This window comes from Pongo abelii, chromosome 1 (genome assembly GCF_028885655.2).
Source record: "Pongo abelii isolate AG06213 chromosome 1, NHGRI_mPonAbe1-v2.0_pri, whole genome shotgun sequence".
Taxonomy (NCBI): domain Eukaryota; kingdom Metazoa; phylum Chordata; class Mammalia; order Primates; family Hominidae; genus Pongo; species Pongo abelii.
Window position 1 is genome coordinate 221,702,522 of NC_071985.2, and position 22,140 is coordinate 221,724,661.

Sequence of the window (22,140 nt, forward strand, 5' to 3'; positions counted from 1 at the left end):
CTGTCCTGCTGGGGCTTGGACCAGGAACCTCAGAGTGGACTGAGCAGCAGCCAGTGTAGCATGGAGACTGCCACTTACTCTTGGGAGGCTGAGACTGGTTAAGGTGTGGGGGTGCTTCCCCAGGCTTGCGGGGAGAGGCCACATTTTATTGTGAGCATCATACTATGTTTGGTATTTGTCACTGGTGATAGCTCTAGAAGCTGTGGATCACCAAGAGACCAGAAGAAAACAAAAGAACAAGTTTGGGAAGTCCACAAGGCATTTTATTCCACAGGAAGAAAAATGATGACTCTGATATGAGAACCAGACTCAAGAGTCTTCACACACTGGTGACTGTAATAGTGTTTACATAATAGAGAACCAGATATTTTATTTTTAGAATTTTATCAAGCAGCTACTATGGTATTTTGAGGCACAGATCATACTTACAAACAAAGTGGCCCTGGAGCCTTCAGAACGTTGCGATGAGTACCCACCAAGCAGCAAGACACCCTGGGATTTGGGGAAGGGGCCGCTTGTCTGTTTTCCACTGTGTAGTGACCAGGCCCAGGGGCTGGGGAAGCACTGACCTGGCTCACCCTTCAGTGAGCACAGAGAAGCAGCGACAGCCAGGGAGTGACATGGGTCGGCCAACTGTGCTGGGTCAAGGGACTGAGTAGCTTTGGATATCTCCTTACCCAATTTACTCTTATTCCATTTATTTTACTTTCCTCAGAGACGAACTGTGTGTCTGAGGCAGAAAGAAAAGCAGTAGAAATGATCTTAACAAAGTCTTAGGCATTGCTGGCTGAATATCAGTTTACAAAGAGACGGAGCATTTAAGGAACCAGGGGCAGGGCCTGTTTCCTCCAAAGCTTTGGATGTTTTCCTGGTGAGAACCAGGAGGGGATGTCAAATGCCCCTGAAACCTTCTGGCCTTGTCTGGCCCAGGGCTGTAGGGCAGGGGAGAGCTGAGAAGTGGAGCAGCTCGCAGTTGGCCCTCCCATCTCCCACCCAGCCCCGCCCTAGATGGTCTTTGGATTCCATTTTAACATCTGCCTCTCCTAAGGTGCAAATGTCAAAGTGCTTGGTTGTGCAATCACAGGAGATGGGCAGCTATTTAAAGAGCTGATTAAAATTAGAAAGGAGCCCAAGGGGGGCATCTCAACACTTCTCTGGATTCCTCCTGAAGCACCAGCCCACAGGGCAGCCCGCAGCTAACTTCCTCAGTCAGGTCTGAGAACACCCAGCACTGCTGCGGCCCAAAGCAGATTTTCTTAGTAACACTAAACTCCTTAATCTCATCAAGAGATTTCAAGTGACTTTGTTCCAGAAGGTGATAGAAGGCTCACTGACGCATACAATCAGTCCTTCCGAGAGTCTCATCTTTTAAGAGATCACGATCTCAGGCAGTGGGTTACTGATGACAAAAACCACAAGCCAAACTTGTGGGGGTGCAAGGAGGGAGGCTGAGGAGGAAGCTGCGGAGGAGCTGCCACTTGGCTGTATCCCGCTGCCATCTTGTGCAGTGCGTGAGTGCTGAGACAATCATCACCACCCCCCAGCAAGACACACACAAACTAAAACTCACCCAGTGCTGCAAAAGCCAAGTTTCCATTCTGCAATCCACTAACTTGGAGTTCAGCAAAGGCAACCAAGGCTCGGAGTTCAAGAAAGCTGATCCTTGAACACTATGTAGCTACTTGTGCTAAAGCTCCCTTCCTTCCTCTCTGCATGCGTGCATACACACACACACACACACACACACACACACACACACAGAGAGAGACACAGAGGGGAAGTGGGAAAGGAAAGGGAGGGGAAGATTAGCTTCATTTGTGTCTTGGAAGGATTTGGGTCATGAGTTATAAACACCAAAACCTTCCACGCATCCACTGATCCACTGAGTCATCCCAGACTCAGCTACATGTGACAAGGTTGTAGAAATTGATTAGCTTTATTAAAATAAAAATTTAAAAATCACAAGGTGACTCATTCATTCTAAAATGAGGCCTTTTTTCCCTTCTCCCTATCTGCTTAATCCTTACAGAAAAGCAAAACACCAAAAACAAGACCCAGGGCGCTCATACCAGGCCTTGCTCCCAGCAGGAATTTAAAACCAAGGATAAGAGATGCCTTCGTCAAATCTTGGTTCCATGAAAAACTTACCAACGCAGCTTTTTAATACTCCTATTTCATCCCCCTTTCTGGAACTCTCCCTGCTCCCTTCTCATCCTGGAGTTTCCATCCTGTGTGCCCTCGGGCTGTGGAGCTGCGATGCCCACCTGTGGCTTTATTAAAAAGAAAACAGTCGCGGGGCTTTGTTCTTGGTTGTTGCTGCCCAGGCAGGAGCGCACTCTTATGTGGATTTCTGATTTGTTGCAACAGTTCAATGGGATTTTTTTTTTTCCTTCTCAATCAACAGAGTTTACCAATGTTTCCAACCTCTCTAATAATAACCTGAGAAAACTTACAATGCTGACTTGCACACGTGTGGTAATGGAGCACAGGTTTCCCCCTAAGTTTGGTAAGACTAGTTAGGAAAAAGCCAAATGCATAACTTACAACATAATTTGTGAGAATCTAAGCACTCTTTGTAAAATGGGGGTGAGAAATTAAAAGTGGGCTCCCAAACCCCTCTCCTAGATCCTTCCGAAGGGCCAGCGCCAGTCCTGGGTGCCACAGCTCACGGCCCAACTGGACGGCCACAATGTCAAAGGCGTCCCTTTCAGGACCACAGCCCTCGCCTCAACCCACTTTACTGGGAATACTTTAGTCTCCAAAACTAAGACGTAACATTCTTTAACTTTTAAGAATGCCTTTCTATAGACAGTATCCTGAATTAGACATCTAGAATTAGTGCAATAGAAGATCCAATATAATTTTATATTACTTTACAGTTAACAAACCTTTACACATAGCACAGGCCCTGTTCAGAAACATTCCTATATATTTACAAACACACTGTTGTACATATATACATGTTAACAAAATACAGGGCAATCTAAAAATTAGATTCATCTCAGTACATGTTTTTAAACGTTATTTAACCAATACCTTTAAAAATTATTTCCCATAATCTAAAATAACTCCCTGCCTCACAAATTAATACGATTTCCATTTATACTTTTCCTCATGAGGATTTACTTTCCCTCATTCCTTGACAACTTCCCCAAACCCAACTCCGGTTCTGCCTCTAATGTCAGCCGAGAGCTCGGCCTCTTTCCTCCCGGTGGGTCTGCGCTGTGTCGGGGGCACCCGTCTCGGCAGCGGGGCTTCAGGAGTCCAGCTCCAGCTGCTCTCGGTTTTCACTGAGTCTTAACATAAGCTGCTGTTCATAGTAGAGGCTCTTTGCGTAGTTTATTTCTTGTGACAGCTTGACAGCGAGGACCTCAGATTTCACGTGGACCTAAGGAGGAGAACAGGATGGGTCACCTGTCCCCAGGATGGGGACACCCAGGAATCAGATCCACCGAGGCAGCGGCTCCCAGCCCAGCTGCGTCTCAGGATGGGATGTACACGTTAAAGAAACAGTGATGGCCGGGGCTGCTCCTACTTCACTCACACTCACAAGTCTGGGGTGGGTCCCTGCAATTATTATTTTTTTTTTTTTTGAGACGGAGTCTCTGTCGCCCAGGCGCGATCTTGGTTCACTGCAACCTCCGTCTCCCGGGTTCAAGCGATTCTCCTGCCTCAGCCTCCCGAGTAGCTGGGACTACAGGCGTGTGCCGGGCTAACATTTTTTTTTTTTTTTTCTTTTAGTAGAGATGGGGTTTCACCGTGTTAGCCAGGATGGTCTCCAACTCCTGACCTCGTGATCCGCCCGCCTCGGCCTCCCAAAGTGCTGGGATTACAGGCATGAGCCACCGTGCCCGGCCGGTCTGTCTTTTTAAACATTTCCCAGGACTGTACAGCCAACCCATACTAACCTGACATTTGGGACCTCCCCCCCGGCCATAACTGATCTGCAGAGGTAAGACCAAGAGCAAGAATGTGGGATTCACATCTAAGGTCTGGTGACGGCTGATGAAGGAAGAAGAATCAGCGAACAAAAGCCTCTAGGTCTTTCTTACCACGAACACCTCTGCCCACCTGCTTTGAAAGGGGCAGAAGTATAGTGGGCGAGGCTGCCCACCTGCTACAGTGAAGGGATGTGGAGAAATACTCACACTTTGAGGTGCTCGCCCTCTTCATCAGCCAGCTCTAACTTAAACCGATGACCCCAGGGGAGCCTTACACAAGCCCAAACAGGCCCAAGGGCATTCCTGAGCAGGGGGAGGCCAAAGGACTCTGGAGGAGAGAGGCCCAATAAGGCTGGCGCTATTTCCGAACCGTAGAGAGAGCAGATTAACGTATCATTCTTGAATGCAAACTTCAAAATCTGGGTATACTGGGTGAGAATGAGCAGGACTAACACCTGGGTGTCATGGCAAGCCACCAGGGCCGACTGGCTAGAGACAGATCCGCGAGGGGCTCTGCAGCCAGCTCTGGTGCCAAGCCACTTGGATTTGAACCCCGGCTCCTCAAGGTCAGCTGTGTAGCCTTGAATGAATCACCTGCTATGACCAATAGTGAGGAGGGGATGACAGCAACACAGTGATCAGACAACCCACAAGACAACCAGCCCTCCAGGAACATTAGCTATTCGCAGGAGCTTTATTATTTAAAAGCCTTGTCATAACAACACCTTGTCCCCTTTGGAGGTAAAGTATAACTTTTATTTACTAATACTTATTGAGCATGCTAGATGCTACTAGAACAAAAGTTACGGTTTCCACTGTTAAGGAGAAACCAGCGTGAGCTCCAGTGCTTTCTTTGATTCGGTGCACTGAAGAATCCCATTTTGGGAGCAGAAAAACCCTGTGTGTTGTATTAGCTGTTCCTTATCACCAACGAGAGTAAGTATTGTTACCCTCACTACATCTATGGGTAACTGAGGCACAAACGTTGTGAGACAGTTAACGTTCCCAGGGTCATCCATGGGCCAGCTGGGAGGGCGGCATCGCCCCGTGAACATACCCTGGGCCCCTCCCATGTTCAGGACTGAGAGGCAGTACTCCTGGGAAGGGCCCAGCCTGAACCTCCTAAATGAGCTCCTGCTGAGGAGGGGGAAGCAGGGCGGAGGCATCAAGGCCCTGGCCCCGCCCCTCAGGAGCCTGAGAACAGGCGGGCACTCACCATGGGCTTCTGGTGGGAGGGGCCGGGGATGGACACTCCACTGCTCGTGCTCACTGCTTTCTTGGTCACCTGCACATACACCTTCCCATGGTCTTTGGAGACAAGGCAGTGGTAGAGGTCATCATATTTGACTTCTAGGAAAATGGCTTCTCGATCCACGTAGTCTCCACTTTTCAGGAAGTAAACAGCTTTGGAGGAGATGAGCACGCAGTAGCTGTCAATGTTCTCCACAGCGATGAAGCTGCAAAGCGAGACGGGAACACAGGAGTGACACCTGGGGCTTCGCCCAGCATCAGGGGGAGGCCCACTGCGGGCTCTGTGGCCCCAGGGCCTGAGTGCAAATCCCGGCCCCCTTGCTGGGAAATCCTTCTAAATCCTGAAATTCTATCTTGTGGGTGTTTGTTGTTGTTTTTCTGTGAGCATTTTTGGATAGCTTAAAGCTTACAGAAAACTGTAACAATACTCTATTGGACAAAACAGAAAACACGACACCTTTCAATGTGAAACTGAAGGAGCAGCTGAGAAAGTTCACTGCCTGGCAGAGGAGAGGGAAACATGAAGGGGTGAGAAGACACGGCTGGGGGCACTGAAAGCTGAGGGGGAAAAAGCAGAATTAAACAGGTTCACCAAACAGCACGCTATGAAGAGACAGCCTGGCATTAAAACACCTGCACCCCACCATCCGCTTCCTCCCTCTCTAAGCTCAGCACCCCCAGGGACAGGGCACTCCCCCATCCACTCCATGTTCAGAAAACTCAAAGAGTCAGAAAACGCTTTCTTAGGTAAAGCTGTCATCTTCCTTTTGGAAATTTCTGGTTGTTACTTCAGGAGCTTTAGGGCCACTCCAAAAAAACTGAATTCCTCTATCATGGAGCTCACACATTCAAAGTGGAAATTTATGCACATCAAACCTCTCTGGCCACTGAATGAAAAGCAGTGAACCTTGGGAACAGTGTGACAATTCTCCCGGGCCTGGCTGCCTCCCCCGCATCTTGTGACAGACCTTCACAATGGGGACAGCAGACGAGGATGGACAGCGGCAGGAATACTAAAGGCTGACGACAGAGTGGCAGTCGAGCTCCCGCTGGCAAACTGAATTGCTCAGGGCCAGGCTCCACCTGGAAGTGTTCTGAAACCTGGGTCCAGAACGGCGCTGTTCCCAGGTCCTCTGAAGGAGGCAGAAGCCTGGGAGCAGGAGGTGGCCTGCCTGTCGAGGGGAGCAGGCTGCCGGGCCCTCGCTCACTTGGGGTCCATGCAGGACGCACACTTGCTCTCTCAACTTCTCTAAATCCCATCCCCCTCCCCGCAAGGATCACAGGTTCTAACTTCTCTGTGAAGCATCCCCCACATTGAGCATTTAATTGCGATGGCCCCCAAAGCATGGCCAGGCACAAACTCATTCTTTCCACGTGTCCTGGATAAGTCTCTTTGCTCTCTGACTCTGAGGTGAGCCCTCTAAGTGGAGTCCATATCTCATAGCCCCGTGTCTTCCTGAGCACCCCACAGAGTTGGCCACCCCATCAGCGCTCAGTAAGTGACTGCCTTGTTCCAGTTGCCATTTTAATTACAGACGCCCGTGACAGAAACTGGGGTTTATTGTTCTATTCTAACTGGTTGGCAATGCCAAGAATGTGAACTTGTAAAGTCTCAATGCCGAAATTAGAAAGACCCGCAGCCCTCAGTGTTCAGGCCACTCAGCACAGACGTTCTCACATCTTGTGCTCTAACAGCATTGAGAGCGGCAGCATCACTGAACAGAGTTGAATGGAATCTGAAATAGCTGGTCCAGGGAAGAAAGGAGGGCACGGGGAAAGACAGAAAGACAGACAGAGAGGGATAAAAATGATCCTGACACAGAGAAGAGGTGACACAGCGCCAGCCAGAACCGGTGGGGACCTGAGCTGAGACCCAGGAGCAGCCTACACTCCTGAGCATTTGTTGGCCTGCTGCACAGCCACTGAGGCCGTCACGGGCTCTCCAAGGAGATTCCAAAGTTGGCCACCATGATTGGGATGACAGCAGGAATGTGCATGAAAAATCCGACTGAGATTTGAGGCTCTTTCCTCTAGGTGAGCACAGCACAGGCACTTCCGCCTCATTGCCCAGCCCCCAGCCCCCAGTGCCACCACACTGGGCACTCGACATAGCTGACATTTACATGTCAGCCAAGGGCTTCCCATCTGGGCAGATGCTCTCACACCCAGGCCAGAGTGGCTGACATGACTAGTGTGCTTTCCATCCCGGAACACTTCTATAGGCTTTAAAACAGACTCTTTTCCAAGATGCCCCAGATGGTTCAAGTCCTCCATCAGGCCAGAACCACTTCTGGAGGAGGGGTGACTCTGAGCTGGGACGCCCTCCGGAAAAGTAGAGAGCACAGTGAAGGAAACACAGGCCGAGCCGGCAGGAAAGCCCGGCCCGCTGGCTGACTCTGGCCGAGTCCGTTGCTTTCTTGGTAGCTCAGGCTCCTTCATCTCTCTGGTGGAGGGTAACCCCTGCCAGTTTCTTCACAAAGTGAGCACGGAGATCAAGGAATTCATGGCCATACAGAAGGGTAAGTGGGGGAAGGCAGTGCTTCACTCCACACGGATCTCTGTCCTGTAAGTCCAGGACCCTGTGCATGCCCCGAAGCTGCTACTGATAATAATGTATTTTTGGAAATTGTGCATGAAATGTTCTAAAGTCTTTTCAAATCAAAAGCAGATCAGAGCAAAAGGTCTGGCTGAAGGAAGGAGAAGGGAGAAAGTGAGGCCACAGCTGGAACTGGGCAGTGACCCCAGGGACCAGGCAGCCACAGCTCTGTCCCCATCATCCTCCTGCGGCTTTCCTGCATCCCACAACGGCCAGGGCTTTGGGTTGCATCATCATCGTTATTACTATTAATTTTAATTTTTTTTCTTTTTTCTTTTTTTCTTTTTTTTACAAAATCTGCCAAACACATCAAAGAATAATTAAACAGCTCCAGACCAGACCCCTTATCTAATGGAGCCTGATACCAAACTTGTCACTCTGTGAGAGAAGCAGCAAAACTCAGGGTGGTAAGAGAAGCCTGGCAAACGCGGCACGCTCCCCGCCCTCCCCTCTGCCCAGCTGCACCTTCTTCCGTTCCCTTTCCCTAAAGCCACAGGCAATTCCCCGTCCCTGGCCTAGTTCTCCCAGGCTTTCCTTTGCCTCACTTGAGGTACCTTGAGTGCTCACACTGCTTTGTAGTCTCGACCCCAGGCTCTCCTGTCTTCACTGCCCTTAGAATCAAGCTTCCCGCAAGGCCTGCTTTTGGTCCACGAATGAGTGACTGTTGGAAAAACCTCAAGGGAAGAAGGCCACCGTGGTCTCAGGTGGCCCTGAGCAAACTCCTTCTGTTCTCTGATCTGCTATTAACTGAGAGGAAAGGGGAGCAAAAAAATGCAGCCAGAAACACACAGCATCAGATAAGCTTTATCCTTCCAATCTGAGACCTAGAGAAACACACAGCATCAGATAAGCTTTATCCTTCCAATCTGAGACCTAGAGAAGTCACCTCAGTATTCAGTTGACACATTTTAGGTTGCTGTAGATACTATAATTGATTCTATTTAAAAAATAGGATTTTTATACTATTCTTAAACCTCGGTTAAAAGTTTCAACTCTTGGGGCAGAGCATGGTGGCTCCCACCTATAATCCCAGCACTTTGGGAAGCTGAGGCGGGAGGATCGCTGGAGCCCAGGAGTTTGAGACCATCCTGGGCCACATAGTGAGACCCCATCTCTATTACAAAAGAAAAGAAAAGAAGAAAGAAAAAAGTTTTAACTCCCCTTTAAGGAGAGAAAGAGGATACTCTGGTCTTGGGGCTCAGTGTCAGAAAGTTTCTTCTGAGAGAAGGGAAGGCTGCGGCACCAGCTTACACCCTTTTCCAAGATGACAGGTGCTAAGAGTGGGTGAATCTGCCAGGAGCCAGTGCCGCCTTAGTAGAACCCACTGTCACTAATGACATCCATAAACCATGAACTACGGGGCATTCTCAACAACAGCAGCCATGGTACCATCAACAGCAGCCTCAGGCCTCCTCTGGGGCAGGTCACAACGTCCTCCCAAGCCACACTGCAGCCTCGCCAGGGGAGCCAGCCACCCTGATGCCAGTCGTCTCCGCCTCTCACTTTGCCCAGAGCTTCCCCATCCTGATGTGTAGAACCCCATGGGTCTACTCCGCGGGGCCACTGTGATGGTGTGAGCTAATCTACGTGCCCCTCACAGAAGAGATCCGCAGTTAATGGTGGCTCTTCTGTTGAGAACAGGTGCCCAGTTACCCCAAACCTGTGGGGATGACCCCTCCTTCCCCCACACATCCTCTCATCAGCAGATTGGAGAGAGATGTCTCTCTAGAAGGCCACATGGAAAACAGACTCATGACCAACTTCTCTCAGGGAGAAATCTGCCAAGTAACTGTTTCAGCCACTCGACTTAATTTTCCTCCCGCTCTTTTTTTTTTTCGATATTAACTCGTTTATATACCTGATTCTACTCCCTCTGGAGTCATTTCAAAATCAGAAGCATTCTGAGACGCCTGACTCAGTGCTCCTGGAACAGGCTCCTCTACCCCTAGGCGTTACCCACCCCCGGTCTACCTATGGCCCTGACTCCATGTCTGGGCCCAGTGTCACTCTGAGTGCCAGGCCCTCTTCAGGGCACCTCAACATGTCCACTGGGGAGATGCTTCTTCTCCAACCCTTGCTCTTCAGCACCCCCAGCCTCATCAACCAGACAGGCAAGGAGCCCAGAGCCACTCTCAACCCTCCTCCTCACTCAGATTCCAATTTAGCAGTTGGGGGATCCACTGATGCTGCCTCCTAAATGCCTCTCCAATCTGTCCTCTTCTAGTCATCGTTACGGCCACTGTGTTCAGGCCTCTCCACCTTCTACCTGGACTACCCCATGGGCCTCCTAACTGGCTTCCTGCCTTCAGTCTCTCTACCTGCTGCTGTCAAGGTTTTATTTTTCATGAGGAATTTTGAGTGGGATCCTCTGCCTCACAATCTCACTCCCACCTACAGAAGAGGCAAGCTCCTCGGCATGACCACTAAGTTCAGCCTTCAGCAACCGGCCTGGGAACACACACTTCCAGCCTCTGCTCCTTCTCTCCACATGTGCTGCTGCTACAAAAGGCTGATCCCAAATTCTCCAGACCTGCCGTGAGCTCTTCTGGCCCGTGTCTCTGCCCAGCACTGTGCTCTGCCCATGCGCCTTCTCTCCTTGGCACATTCCTCTGCCTCCTGCAAGGTCAGGCGACTTGTCCAGCGCCTTCTCTGTAAAGCCTTCCCTGGCTTTCCAGTATAAATTAATCACTTCCCATCTGTGGTTCCATAAGACGTTGCTCATACTTCTATTTTAACAGCAATATATGTTATAGGTTGTTGGTAATACAGTGTCTGCTTCCCCTGCTAAACTGTGAACGCACTGAGGACAGAGGAAATTTCTTACTCACCCTGGCACATAGTAGGATTCAATAAATGTATGCGTTAGTCTGTCTCAGAAAATGACACTGGCATTATGGTAAGGCAAGAAATTTGCCAGTGCACAGGCAACTTTGGATGCTGGACACATGTTACCAGTAGGAAAGTTGAAAACTTCTCTTAGAACTCCTGATTTAGCTTTTAAAGATTTAGCAAACCTTTAACTTTATCAGAGTAGCTGAGCCATCTGCCAAATGCAAGTTTTAATTCAGAGGCATATCAACAAATGGCCAATTCTGTAAGTGTCAATAGTTACTAGTACATTATTTCCTGGTTTAGGAAATGGAATCTAATAAATTCTATTCCATTCCTCAGAAGGAGGAATTGTTTTTATTTTGAGACTGTATATGTTACTATAAGGTTTGTATTTATCATGATATGCTATTAGAATCAATATTATATGGTGTGCTCAAAAATTTTCCTGATTTCTCTCTCTCTGTGAAATTTCTCAAGGAGACAAGATACAAAAATCATAAACAGCATGTTTACAAAGTAGATAAGAAAAGAGACTTTTACTCTTGATTTTATTTTCTTCTATACTCTTAGATTTGCTAACCATGCATATGAGTATCTTTTTGAGACAGGGTCTCACTCTGTCACCCAGGCTGGAGTGCAGTGGCGTGATCTCAGCTCACTGCAGCCTTGACCTCCCAGGCTCAAGCCATCCTCCCACCTCAGCTTCCCAAGTAGCTGGGGCTACAGGTATGTGCCACCATGCCTGGCTAACTTTTGTATGGATGGGGTTTTGCCATGTTGCTCAGGCTGGTCTTGAACTCCCGGCCTCAAGCGATCCTCCCACTTTGGCCTTATACCTCTTTGGGAGACTGAGGTGGGAGGATGACTTGAGGCCAGGAGTTCAGACCAGCCTGGGCAACATGGCGAGACCTCACCTCTACAAAAAATTGAAAAGAGGAACGACTTATCTGGCTGGTGGATGCATAGGCTACTTTTATTTTTTTACTTTTCTGTATTTAAAAAATCCCATAAATGTTACTTTCTAAAACTACATTTAAAAAGTACAATTTAAATTGTCTTAATTCCAAAAAGCAGTACATTAGAGCAGCTTTGTAGGTCACGTGGGTTGCTCATAAGCGTTTTTTAAAAGGCAGGAGCCACCCTACTGCTCACCAGCCTGGTGTGCACCGTTATATGTGATGCAGTATTAGAAATAAAATAGGTACCTTAAAAAAAATAAAATGAGTTTCTGGCTACAAATGAGACATGAGTTAGAAAGAAAAATTAATTTCACCATATAGGACAAATTTTCCTTTAACATCATCTTAATCCAGATCCTGTTTCAAAACCAAAATTGAGAAAGATGGGAAGCAATGACAATTGTGCAACTCATCAGAGGAATATATAAGCAATTTGAAAGTGAAGACTTTTCAGCTGGCCAGACCAGAAATCATACGTCAGTAACTATCTTTTTAATATTAATTAATTAAATAGAATGACAAAATTAAATGCAACTCGATCTGGGAGAACAAAGTTGAAGTCACCAAGGCACTGGGGACTTTGTGGGGTTTTCACTCCATCGGGAAATAATTACACAACATTTTCCAGAAGTGAAACAGTGAGCCTAACTGGAAAGAAATGTGGAAACATTTAGTCAGAACAGTAGAGCAAGGTATTAAAGATCCTTTAAAGGGGTTAACTCTGAAGTGAAATATGCAAATAATTAGGTCTTTAAACATGTTTTTAATTACAAATATAGGATAAAAGTCAGAGGTATAATTTGGCGCTCGTGGGCTTTTCCTGAAAACTCCTTTCTTGCAAAGTGATGAGTGTAATGTTCACTCCACCGCGAAGACCCAGGCTGACAACCGAGGACACTTCAGAGGAACATGCGCCACACTCCCTGAAGTGTACAAGGAAGACTTGTACATGGGAAGGCCGTGGTCACGTGCCTCCTTCAGCATTCACTGGCAAGATTTAACCCACAACTTGGGTGGAGACACATGGTTTTCATCTTTAAAGTCAAAATTCATTCATGCCAATATCTCTTCCTAGTTCATATGAATTTCATGAGTTTCATGAAAACTACTGTACTGATTTCATTTTGATTCCAGTTTTTAGCTCTCTCTGGCTCTGTTTTTCAATGTGTGTATCTCACTGGGAGCAGTCCTATGCTGGCTGTACCACGCAATTTCTCCCATTGCAAACAAATTTCACAGTGACCAGAGATAGTTCGACTTGAATAGAGGTGAGTTGGGGAGGAAAATGAAAAGACAACATGCAATAATTTATATCTCATTTAGCCTGTGACTAAAAAACCCCCAAATGATTGGAAAATGGATGCATGTGAACACAAATGCTGAACTGCAGCTATCTGGCTATATGTACTGGGTACCTATTAGATGCCAGGCATTGTTCTATGTGCTGAAGATTCTTTCCTGAATGGAACAGGCAAAAATCCCAGCCTCACAGGGCTGCCATTGTAGTAGACTCTGCACCACGTCCTGCCAGACCTGAGAAATGACTCTCTAGACCCCCTATCCAAAGGCTAAAAGTTCCACCTACAGAGCAGTATCAAGAGCAGTCATGGTACCAAATCCCTGCCCCAAGGAAGGCAGGAATATAAAGTTCTCCCTGGAGTGAACTGATGGACACTCTGGGCACTGGACTGAAAAGGCAGAACCTATTAGCAACACCTGCTGTGGACAGAGTTACCCCCTCCCCGCCAATTCATATGTGGAAGCCCTAACCCCAATGTGACCATTTGGAGTAAGAAAGTAATTACAGTTAAATTAAGTCATAAGGTTGGGGCCCTGAGCTGATAGGATTAGTACCCTTATAAGAGACACCAGAGAGCTCCCCCTCTCTCTCTGCAATGTGGGGACACAGTGAGAAGAGGGCTATCTGCAAGCCAGGAAGAGAACCCCCACCAGCAGCAGTATCAGAAGATGCCTTGATCCTGGACCTCTCAGCCTTTAGAACTGCGAGAAGACAAATTTCTGTTGCTTAAGCTGCCCAGCCTATAATATTTTATAATGGCAACCCAAGTAGACGAAACAAGAAAATACAACTCCATTTTCAAGAGACCTTCTAATAACACCACAGGGGTCACACAAGGCACATGTAGGAAGATGCCATTCTATCCGGCAAGCAACAAATACCTTCTGGATTCGGCTTTTGATATCCCCATTCAAATACTGCCATGAAAATATGAGAGGAGATCTACTTAACACTGTCCCTAACAATGACTCTGAAGACTATCCTGACAGTTGACCTCTATTTCAGACATTCCTCCACCCACCAAAAAACACTCACAGCACTCAGAATCCTCCCAAGCTCGCTTTACCTTAAAGGAGATGACAAATAAGCATCAGAAGAAATTAAACTAGTATTTTGCTACTCCCAGACACAACTAACTGCTTTCTCTGGGCTGGTGGTACTAACACCTATTCAGGTTATAGAGCACTTTCATGCTACAAGGATCTCTGCAAAATATCCTAAAATAGTGAAATACTTAATTCTACCATGTCAACTAAGAATAATATCACTAACTGAAGATATGACAAGGTATATAAGGCTCCATATTTAAAGAGTAACAAAGCAATCTTAAGAAAAATACATTTCCAAAATGTCCAACTATTAGTTGTTTGCTATTTGTTTTTCCGTTTTGTTTTGCTAGCATTCTGCAGCAAAAATGGGATATCAAAGTTTAGGAAATTTTTACAGGAGAAAAACCTTAAAATTGAGAACATTTTATTCATGATCTTCTCTCTTTGAACTGACTAGAAAGAGACTGCCATTTTCTAGAAACAAAACACTTAGGCCAGGCTATGGCACACAGTTGAGAACCACTCCTTTGAGTAAAAGGCTGTTTACCATCAGTTATATGTAAATCTAAAAAACATTTGGGGCAAGGAATTCTTTGACCAGATCTAAGGTCCAAGAGTCATGAAAATAACTCAGATCAGATGGAGACTTCTCAGGATCAAAAGGAGAAGAGGCAACTCAGTAGACCCACAGGGCTGGTTTCCCATGCTCTAACTTACAATTCGTCCTGTATGTTGTCTGTGAGTTTGAAGAGCTGCTCCTGTCCTTCCGCCTGGCTCTCAGAATATCGGGGAAGCAGCCCCTGGGGCCCCGTGCAGCAACGCGGCTTCCGAACCCTCTGTGCTTGAGTCCTAGATGGGTAAATGGACAAAAAGCCAAGAGGTTAAGTGTGCAGGTTAAAATGATTTTCCTTTCTCACTAAGACAAAAGCACTCTGTAACACGAGACATACTCTACATTTAGTGAACAGAGTTAAACTACAGTATTGCCTGTGAATGCACCATGAAATTTGAGTTTGAATCCTGCCTCTACCATTTTCTGGCCATGTGATCATGATAAGCTGGTCACCTTCCTTAACCTCAGTTTCCGTTTTCTCTCTGAAACAGGACGATGACACCTACTTTACAGGACTGCTGTGAAGATCAAATAAAACAGTGCCCGCCAAGCCTGGTCCTGGCGGATGGTGAGCTGCCCACCAGCGGCGGCTCTCGTTCCTGCGGTTATTACTATAATAGATCCCCCCGGGCCGCACCCTCTTTTTCTAGGCATCTCTTCAGGAGAGCCATCTTTGGATTTGTGATGGGTCTGGAAGAAAATCCTGGGCATTTAGTAAGAACACACCAACCCTTGAGACTTCTTCTAAGATGAGGTCAGTTGCGTGGGCAAAGGGTGAGGGACGTGGTAATCATGCGAGGGGAAGAATGCCCCCTGGACCTGGACCTGGACCTGGCCCAGGCCACAGGCTGGGATTCTGCAGAGGCTCTAACTCGGGCCACTCAGCTGTCGGCTGCCCGGAGGAATCTGCTTTGTTATGGCTTTCAGGACAGGCTGATGTTGTCTTTTTCCGCACAGCATATACAGGGTAATTGGTAAGTACTTTCTGGTGTTTTCCTAGAAACAGGAGTGCACATTTGTCTTGCAAAGGCTGTGCATATTTCAGATGACTGATAAGAGCGCACTGGGTCTGTCCTCGGCCTTGTACTTGCTGTACTTATTATTTGTTCCTGGAGCTCACTGAAGCAAAACACCCCTCTCTAGACAGATCTAAAAGAGAGGAGAAGGCTTACACATTGAATCAGCACTTCAGAAACAGGAACTAACAGTAAGCAGCATAGAGATTTACTTACAAGGGAAGAAAGTGCCGTGGTGGGCAAGTCACGTTGGAAATATGGACAGAAACAACCCCAGAAACTTGTGACAGGCCATGCAATGGGCCATGCACAGCTAGGAAAACTGAAAAGTGCTCCCGAATCCAGGTCAGCACTCAGTTCATCAGGCTGTGACATCCGAAGGACAGCCCCATACCTTGGTGAGGTTTAATGTGTGCTGGAAAGACAAAAATCCAGCAATAATTTTACAAAAGTTCAGTTACAAAGACGTCTTCAGTACTATTAACTGTACTCTCTAAGGGTAATACAAAGAGACTTTATAGAAGTTTCAACGATCTGCACTAAGGGAAAGAGTAAAAAACCCATTGTGTTTATATCACACACTCACATACCCTGTCAGTCTCAATTCTTCCTTCAAGACGCAGGCTTACAGTTGGCTACTCAGAGCCCAACTATCGATTGAAAGTGGGGAAGGCAGTATAGGGGCCACTGCTAACCCATCAGCAGAGAAGCTGGACGACTGCTGCCGAGAGGATGCCGGTAACCTCTGTAGGCAGGGGGGTTGGGGGAAGGAGCTTGGCGTGCCTCTCCAGGTAGCAGAGCTCTGTTCTTATCTCCTTGCCTAGCAAAACACCTGCTGTCATTCCAACAACTGCCTACACAGGCTATTAAAGTATCCTTTCCCCAAGGCAGTCCTGCTGACCTCTCTGTCAGGCTACATGGTAGAAGCCCAAAGGCTCTCCAAGAGGAATATGGCAGGGTCTGCTTCCTCACCACTTTCAATGTAAGGTTTGATTCAGACTCGTCTCAACACATCTTCCCCAATCAACTGGGAGGCCTGCAGGCCCAAATTCAGTATATATCCCAAATCTGACTATTTCTCCATCTCCATCATAACTAACAAAGGATCCCTGGATTTGTAACAGATTATTACAGTAGCCTCATAATTTGTTCTCTTTCCTTCCATCCTTGTCCACTCTCCTCATGGTAATGAGAATGGCCCTTTCAAAAGATAAGTTACATCGGCTGGGCGCAGTGGCTCACGCCTGTAATCCCAGCACTTTGGGAGGCCGAGGCGGATGGATCACAAGGTCAGGAGATCAAGATCATCCTGGCTAACACGGTGAAACCCCGTCTCTACTAAAAATACAAAAAATTAGCTGGGGGGGGTGGTGGCGGGCGCCTGTAGTCCCAGCTACTCAGGAGGCTGAGGCAGGAGAATGACATGAACCCAGGAGGCGGAGCTTGCAGTGAGCCGAGATCATGCCACTGCACCCCAGCCTGGGCGACAGAGCAAGACTCTGTCTCAAAAAAAAAAAGGTAAGTTACATCAAGTCAGTCATCTGCTCAAAACACATTTGCTTTCCATCCCAGGTGGATAAACATGTTATTTACTGCTTGGCTCCCATGTGGACTGGAAGCTCCAGGAGAAGGGGAATTTGTTTCCTTCACTGCATTCCTGGGATGGAGAACAGTGTCTGGTTTATGGTAGAGCAGCAGTCAGGATAAGCTGAATAAACGAGTGAGTGCCTGGTGGCTGGCAGACGGTATAAGGGCCATTAATTGAGCTAAACAGGAAGGCCAGTATGCAAGCTTTGGTGGAGAGTTTGAAGACTAGGGATTTTGAGCCCTGAAAGCAAAATCAACATTGAGGCAAAATAGGAAGCAGCTAGAACCCCATCTTCCTAACAGAAACGTCACGGCTGTCTCTGCCTGCCCCACTGATCAAAACACAGAAAGGGACCTGATGGCAACATCCTGAAGCGGACACTGATGACAGGACTTTCCCTTACATGAAGCAGGATTTTCATCAGTACTCAAAGCTGAGGGAAAACATGCTACCAGGCAGGAGAAAACTTGCTAAAGTCCTAAATGCCTCTGGTGGATCCAAGGAAGCCAGAGAAGCCGAGGAAAGGCGGCTTGTTTCTGGACCCGAGCTCTTAAAAATTTAATCTCATGACAGCTCCAGAATAGTTGAGAATGGGAGTAAAGGGCTCCCCTTGTTGATCTTCTCACACGATCAAACAGCTTTCTAGTGTGAACAGTAAGTTCCTGACTCAGTGGACTCCCTCAGAGCCTTACCCAGGTTTCAGTGATCCAACCTCACCCCCACTCCCAATACATTATTTTTTAACCTGCAAACTGCAAACCCACCAAAACATCAGAGAATACAAAAGCAGAGTGGCTCCCCTGAGGATACACACTGACTACTGTTATGTTTCTTTTCTTGACTGTCTTCACAACAGGCCACAAACTATCTTCCCATTTCCAGGGTTCTTGCCTTTTGATCAAACAATATCAAGGGCAAAGTTGGATTCAGTGCTCAACATGCTGACTAGCGGAGCTCACTGTGGCATTCAAGGCTAATTTTTCACATCAACATGGAAGAAAAGACAGATGAGTTCAATTTTACCCTAAAAGGAAACATCTTCTGTTACAGTCTTATGAATACAAGGACTTCCAGAAGGCATACTCTTCCTAGAAGCAGAAAGCTGGATTAAAGGAATTTTCCCCCCACTCCCCTATCACCTCATCAATGTCAGTGCCTGAAAAACTCTTCTTTCTTCTCTAAAACTCAACTAAAAATTTACCTTCTCAGGTCCAAGTTGGTAGGCTGTGGGTAGGGGGAGAGTATTTGAAGTCACTGCATATGAACAAATTTAGTTCCAATCTTAAAGAATTACTAAAATAATGTAAAAAGCTAACAGTAAGCTAGTGTTTTCAAACCTTGTAAGCCAGCAAAAAGTTTAAAGTGAAGTTCTTCAGCCCAGGCCACTGTGTGATGACGCTGTTTTCTTCATCTGTTGATGCGACACCGTACATTCAAGTAGGCCTTTAAAACGAGTATGACCATGTAACAGTAATCCTACATTTGTTCATGCTCAGTGACAGTGTGTCCATTTTTAAGTGACTTTCCTGTATGTTCCAGTGAGCCTATGAGCACCTGGAGGGAAAGGACTCTAGTCTTTTTTTTTTTTTTTTTTTTTTTTTGAGATGGAGTCTTGCTCTGTCACCCAGGCTGGAGTGCAATTGTGCAATCTTGGCTCACTGCAAGCTCTGCCTCCCGGGTTCATGCCATTCTCCTGCCTTGGCCTCCCGAGTAGCTGGGATTAGAGGCGCCTGCCACCACGCCTGGCTAATTTTTTATATTTTTAGTAGAGACGGGGTTTCACCGTGTTAGCCAGGATGGTCTCCTGACCTGGTGATCCACCCGCCTCGGCCTCCCAAAGTGCTGGCATTACAGGCGTTGAGCCACCGCACCTGGCCAGTCCTTTTTTTTTTTTATAAGTGGTCTTTAGGACTGGGCTTATTATCCTCAGTTCAAGGCCCACTCTCATCATTGGGCTCTCTTTATTTATTTGAAATAAACATCTGTGAAAGCAAAAAGCAAAAAAAAAACTCCATCACTCTATCGTGGACCACAAGTTGGTCTTCTGCCACCCCAAATCCCTGTTCCTCCTTTACCTAAGGCAGCCGCTGTTCTGAATCTTGTGTTTCTCATTCCTGTGCTTTTCTTTTTTTATGTAGTCTTACCACATTTCAAAGGATGCTCCAGTACCTTCTTGTTATGTTTTGGGTTTAGTTTTGGGCTTTTGTAAAAGGATGTCGCTGTCACATTGCTAAGATTCAGGCATTCTTTTGTGTGTAGCTATGATTAATTCACCATGTCTCTGCTTTATTCATATTCCATTGTATGACTATCCCATGACATATCCATCTTCCTGTTGATGGCACATGGGTTTCTTCCAGGTTCTGCTATTACAAATGATGCTATTATGAACATTCCTGTACGTGTTTCCTGGTGAACTTTGAGAATCTATCTAGGGGGAATTTGCTGGCTCACAAGATATAAACGTTCACTTAACAAGATAATCCAAACTGTGTTCTAAGTGGCTGAACCATTTTTACACTCCTGCCAATGAGGCATTTAAGAGGCCCTAGCAATCTATATCCAACACTTGGTATTGTCTAGGACAGCACTGTCCAATACATAGCCACTGACCACATGTGGCTACTGAGCATGTGAAATGTGGCCAGTGTAACTAAAGGACTGAATTTTAAATTTAAATTGTATTTTGGATAGCACTGGTCTAGACTCTTGAATCTTTGCTGCTTGAATGGATATTAAATGTCTTCTTATTGTTTTTTCATTCCCATCTTCTCCTTTCAGCCTATAGCCTACAGCATAGTGGTATCCAATAAATACATAAATTAATAAATTTTAAAAAGTGGAGTAGCTGCAGATCCTGCCACTGGCACTACAGCAGCAGATCAACGTCTAAACGACTCGGGCCCACCACTGTTAGGCCTGCGGCCCCCATGGTGGCTTTGTTCCTTTCCTCTGACCACCTCTGCTGCTACTTGGGCAGGGTCTTGTTACAATAATTCTGGGGACAAGGGATCACCGAACAAGAGGTGGCCAAAATCCACCCACTCACCTCTCCTTAGTCGACAGCATCTCTTATGAACCAACACTCAACCTAAGAGTCTGTTCAGCGCACATGCAGCAACTCTGCCTCCACAAACCTTTGTTTGGCCAAAGGTCTGCCGTATATTTAATTGCTGCCAGCTGGAGCTTGTCGGCCATGTTAAGCCCTCAGCTGCTGCGGTTTATAAATTTCACAGTGTATAGAAAGAAGCAGTCCTTCCAGTCAACCAGCTAATCCAGAATGTCAGCACCAAACCAACTTGAGCTTTGAACTCCATGAAAATGTCAGGGAGTCTGCTGTACAGCATAGAGGACTCTTCCCCCAGGGAAGGGGCTGTGGATACAGTGGCTGATACACTGCAGATATCCTTCCAGTGAGGGCAATCAATACAGAGTGTGCCTGCATCTGGCCATTGCTATCTGACATACACCGGAGGCCCAAAACCAATGATCAGAGTAGTAACAACTCATGTCTTTTTTTAAAAAAATCAACAGTAAATCCAAACAAGGCGACACAGGGAGATCTAGCCAATTCCACTTGGTTGATCTTGCCTTTCAGCCTGAAAGTCAACAGTTAGCCAGGCATTAATTATTCGTAGCTTATACGATGAGTAACTATGTCATAGTTCTGTTAGTTAAGACAGGTGCTGTGCACACATACACATACCCCTATACGGCTTAATTTGGTTGAGAAGTCTGTCATGGCCAATGTCTATCAACAAAGTGATGTTCAAAAACAATCAGTAAGTGAGTAGAAAGTGTATGTCACACATGTGACGTTAGCATCATAGAATGTTTATTCAACTGATGGCTGCCATCTGCCTTAAGGGCTGCGTGATGGGTTGTGCTTGCATTCACTTTATGTATGTGTCCAGGGCTTTTGTTTTAATCAAGTATCTTACTGATATATACTGTGCTCGAGTGTGCACAATTAGACTGAGAACGAAGGTCAATCCAGACTACCTCTTCCAATACTGGTCACTGGTGACAGCTACAAGACACCAGGGTTCTTGACCAAATGGCCTAATCAAACATTTGTCATTTCTCTAAGAGAAACCATGCAGTCTGTCTAAATAGTACTGTCTGCAGTGGAGTGGATGAATTGGTGAAAAACCCTCTGGTATCCACAGCAGTACAATGTCTGCAAGCCCAAGAAGCCCACCATGCCATGGGCTGCATCTATCTTGAACCTGTAGCTCCTACCATGCCATGGGCTGCATCTCTCTTGGACCTGTAGCTCCCACCATGCCATGGGCTGCATCTCTCTTGGACCTGTAGCTCCCACCATGCCATGGGCTGCATCTATCTCCAACCTGTAGCTCCCACCGTGCCGTGGGCTGCATCTATCTTGGACCCCTAGCTCCCACCATGCAGTGGGCTGCATCTGTCTTGGACCTGTAGCTCCCACCAGGCCGTGGGCTGCATCTATCTCAGACCTGTAGCTCCCACCATGCCATGGGCTGCATCTATCTCGGATCTGTAGCTCCCACCATGCCGTGGGCTGCATCTATCTCCACCCTGTAGCTCCCACTATGCCGTGGGCTGCATCTATCTCGGACCCCTAGCTCCCACCAGGCCGTGGGCTGCATCTATCTCAGACCTATAGCTCCCACCAGGCCGTGGGCTGCATCTATCTCAGACCTGTAGCTCCCACCATGCCATGGGCTGCATCTATCTCGGATCTGTAGCTCCCACCATGCCGTGGGCTGCATCTATCTCCAACCTGTAGCTCCCACTATGCCGTGGGCTGCATCTATCTCGGACCCCTAGCTCCCACCATGCAGTGGGCTGCATCTGTCTTGGACCTGTAGCTCCCACCAGGCCGTGGGCTGCATCTATCTCAGACCTGTAGCTCCCACCATGCCATGGGCTGCATCTATCTCGGATCTGTAGCTCCCACCATGCCATGGGCTGCATCTATCTCCAACCTGTAGCTCCCATCATGCCACAGGCTGC

At 47.1% G+C, this 22,140-nt stretch overlaps 1 protein-coding gene and 1 non-coding gene across 6 annotated transcripts in view; both read right to left on the reverse strand.

The window, feature by feature from the left end:
* Positions 1-241: 241 nt before the first annotated feature.
* Positions 242-22,140, reverse strand: part of VPS13D (vacuolar protein sorting 13 homolog D) — a 282,625-nt gene continuing 260,726 nt past the window's right edge. For all 5 annotated transcript variants that reach the window (XM_024252889.2, XM_024252903.2, XM_024252907.3 and 2 more), the window contains 3 exons: positions 14,646-14,777; positions 5,158-5,398; positions 242-3,388 (listed from right to left, as the gene is read on the reverse strand). In XM_024252889.2, coding sequence (XP_024108657.2) covers positions 3,257-3,388; positions 5,158-5,398; positions 14,646-14,777 — 505 coding nt within the window. In that variant the 3' untranslated portion in view covers positions 242-3,256. The remainder of the gene's footprint in view (positions 3,389-5,157; positions 5,399-14,645; positions 14,778-22,140) is intronic.
* Positions 4,854-5,005, reverse strand: LOC112131642 (small nucleolar RNA ACA59). The gene has a single exon (XR_002913641.1). It is a non-coding gene; the product is annotated as a small nucleolar RNA ACA59 (small nucleolar RNA).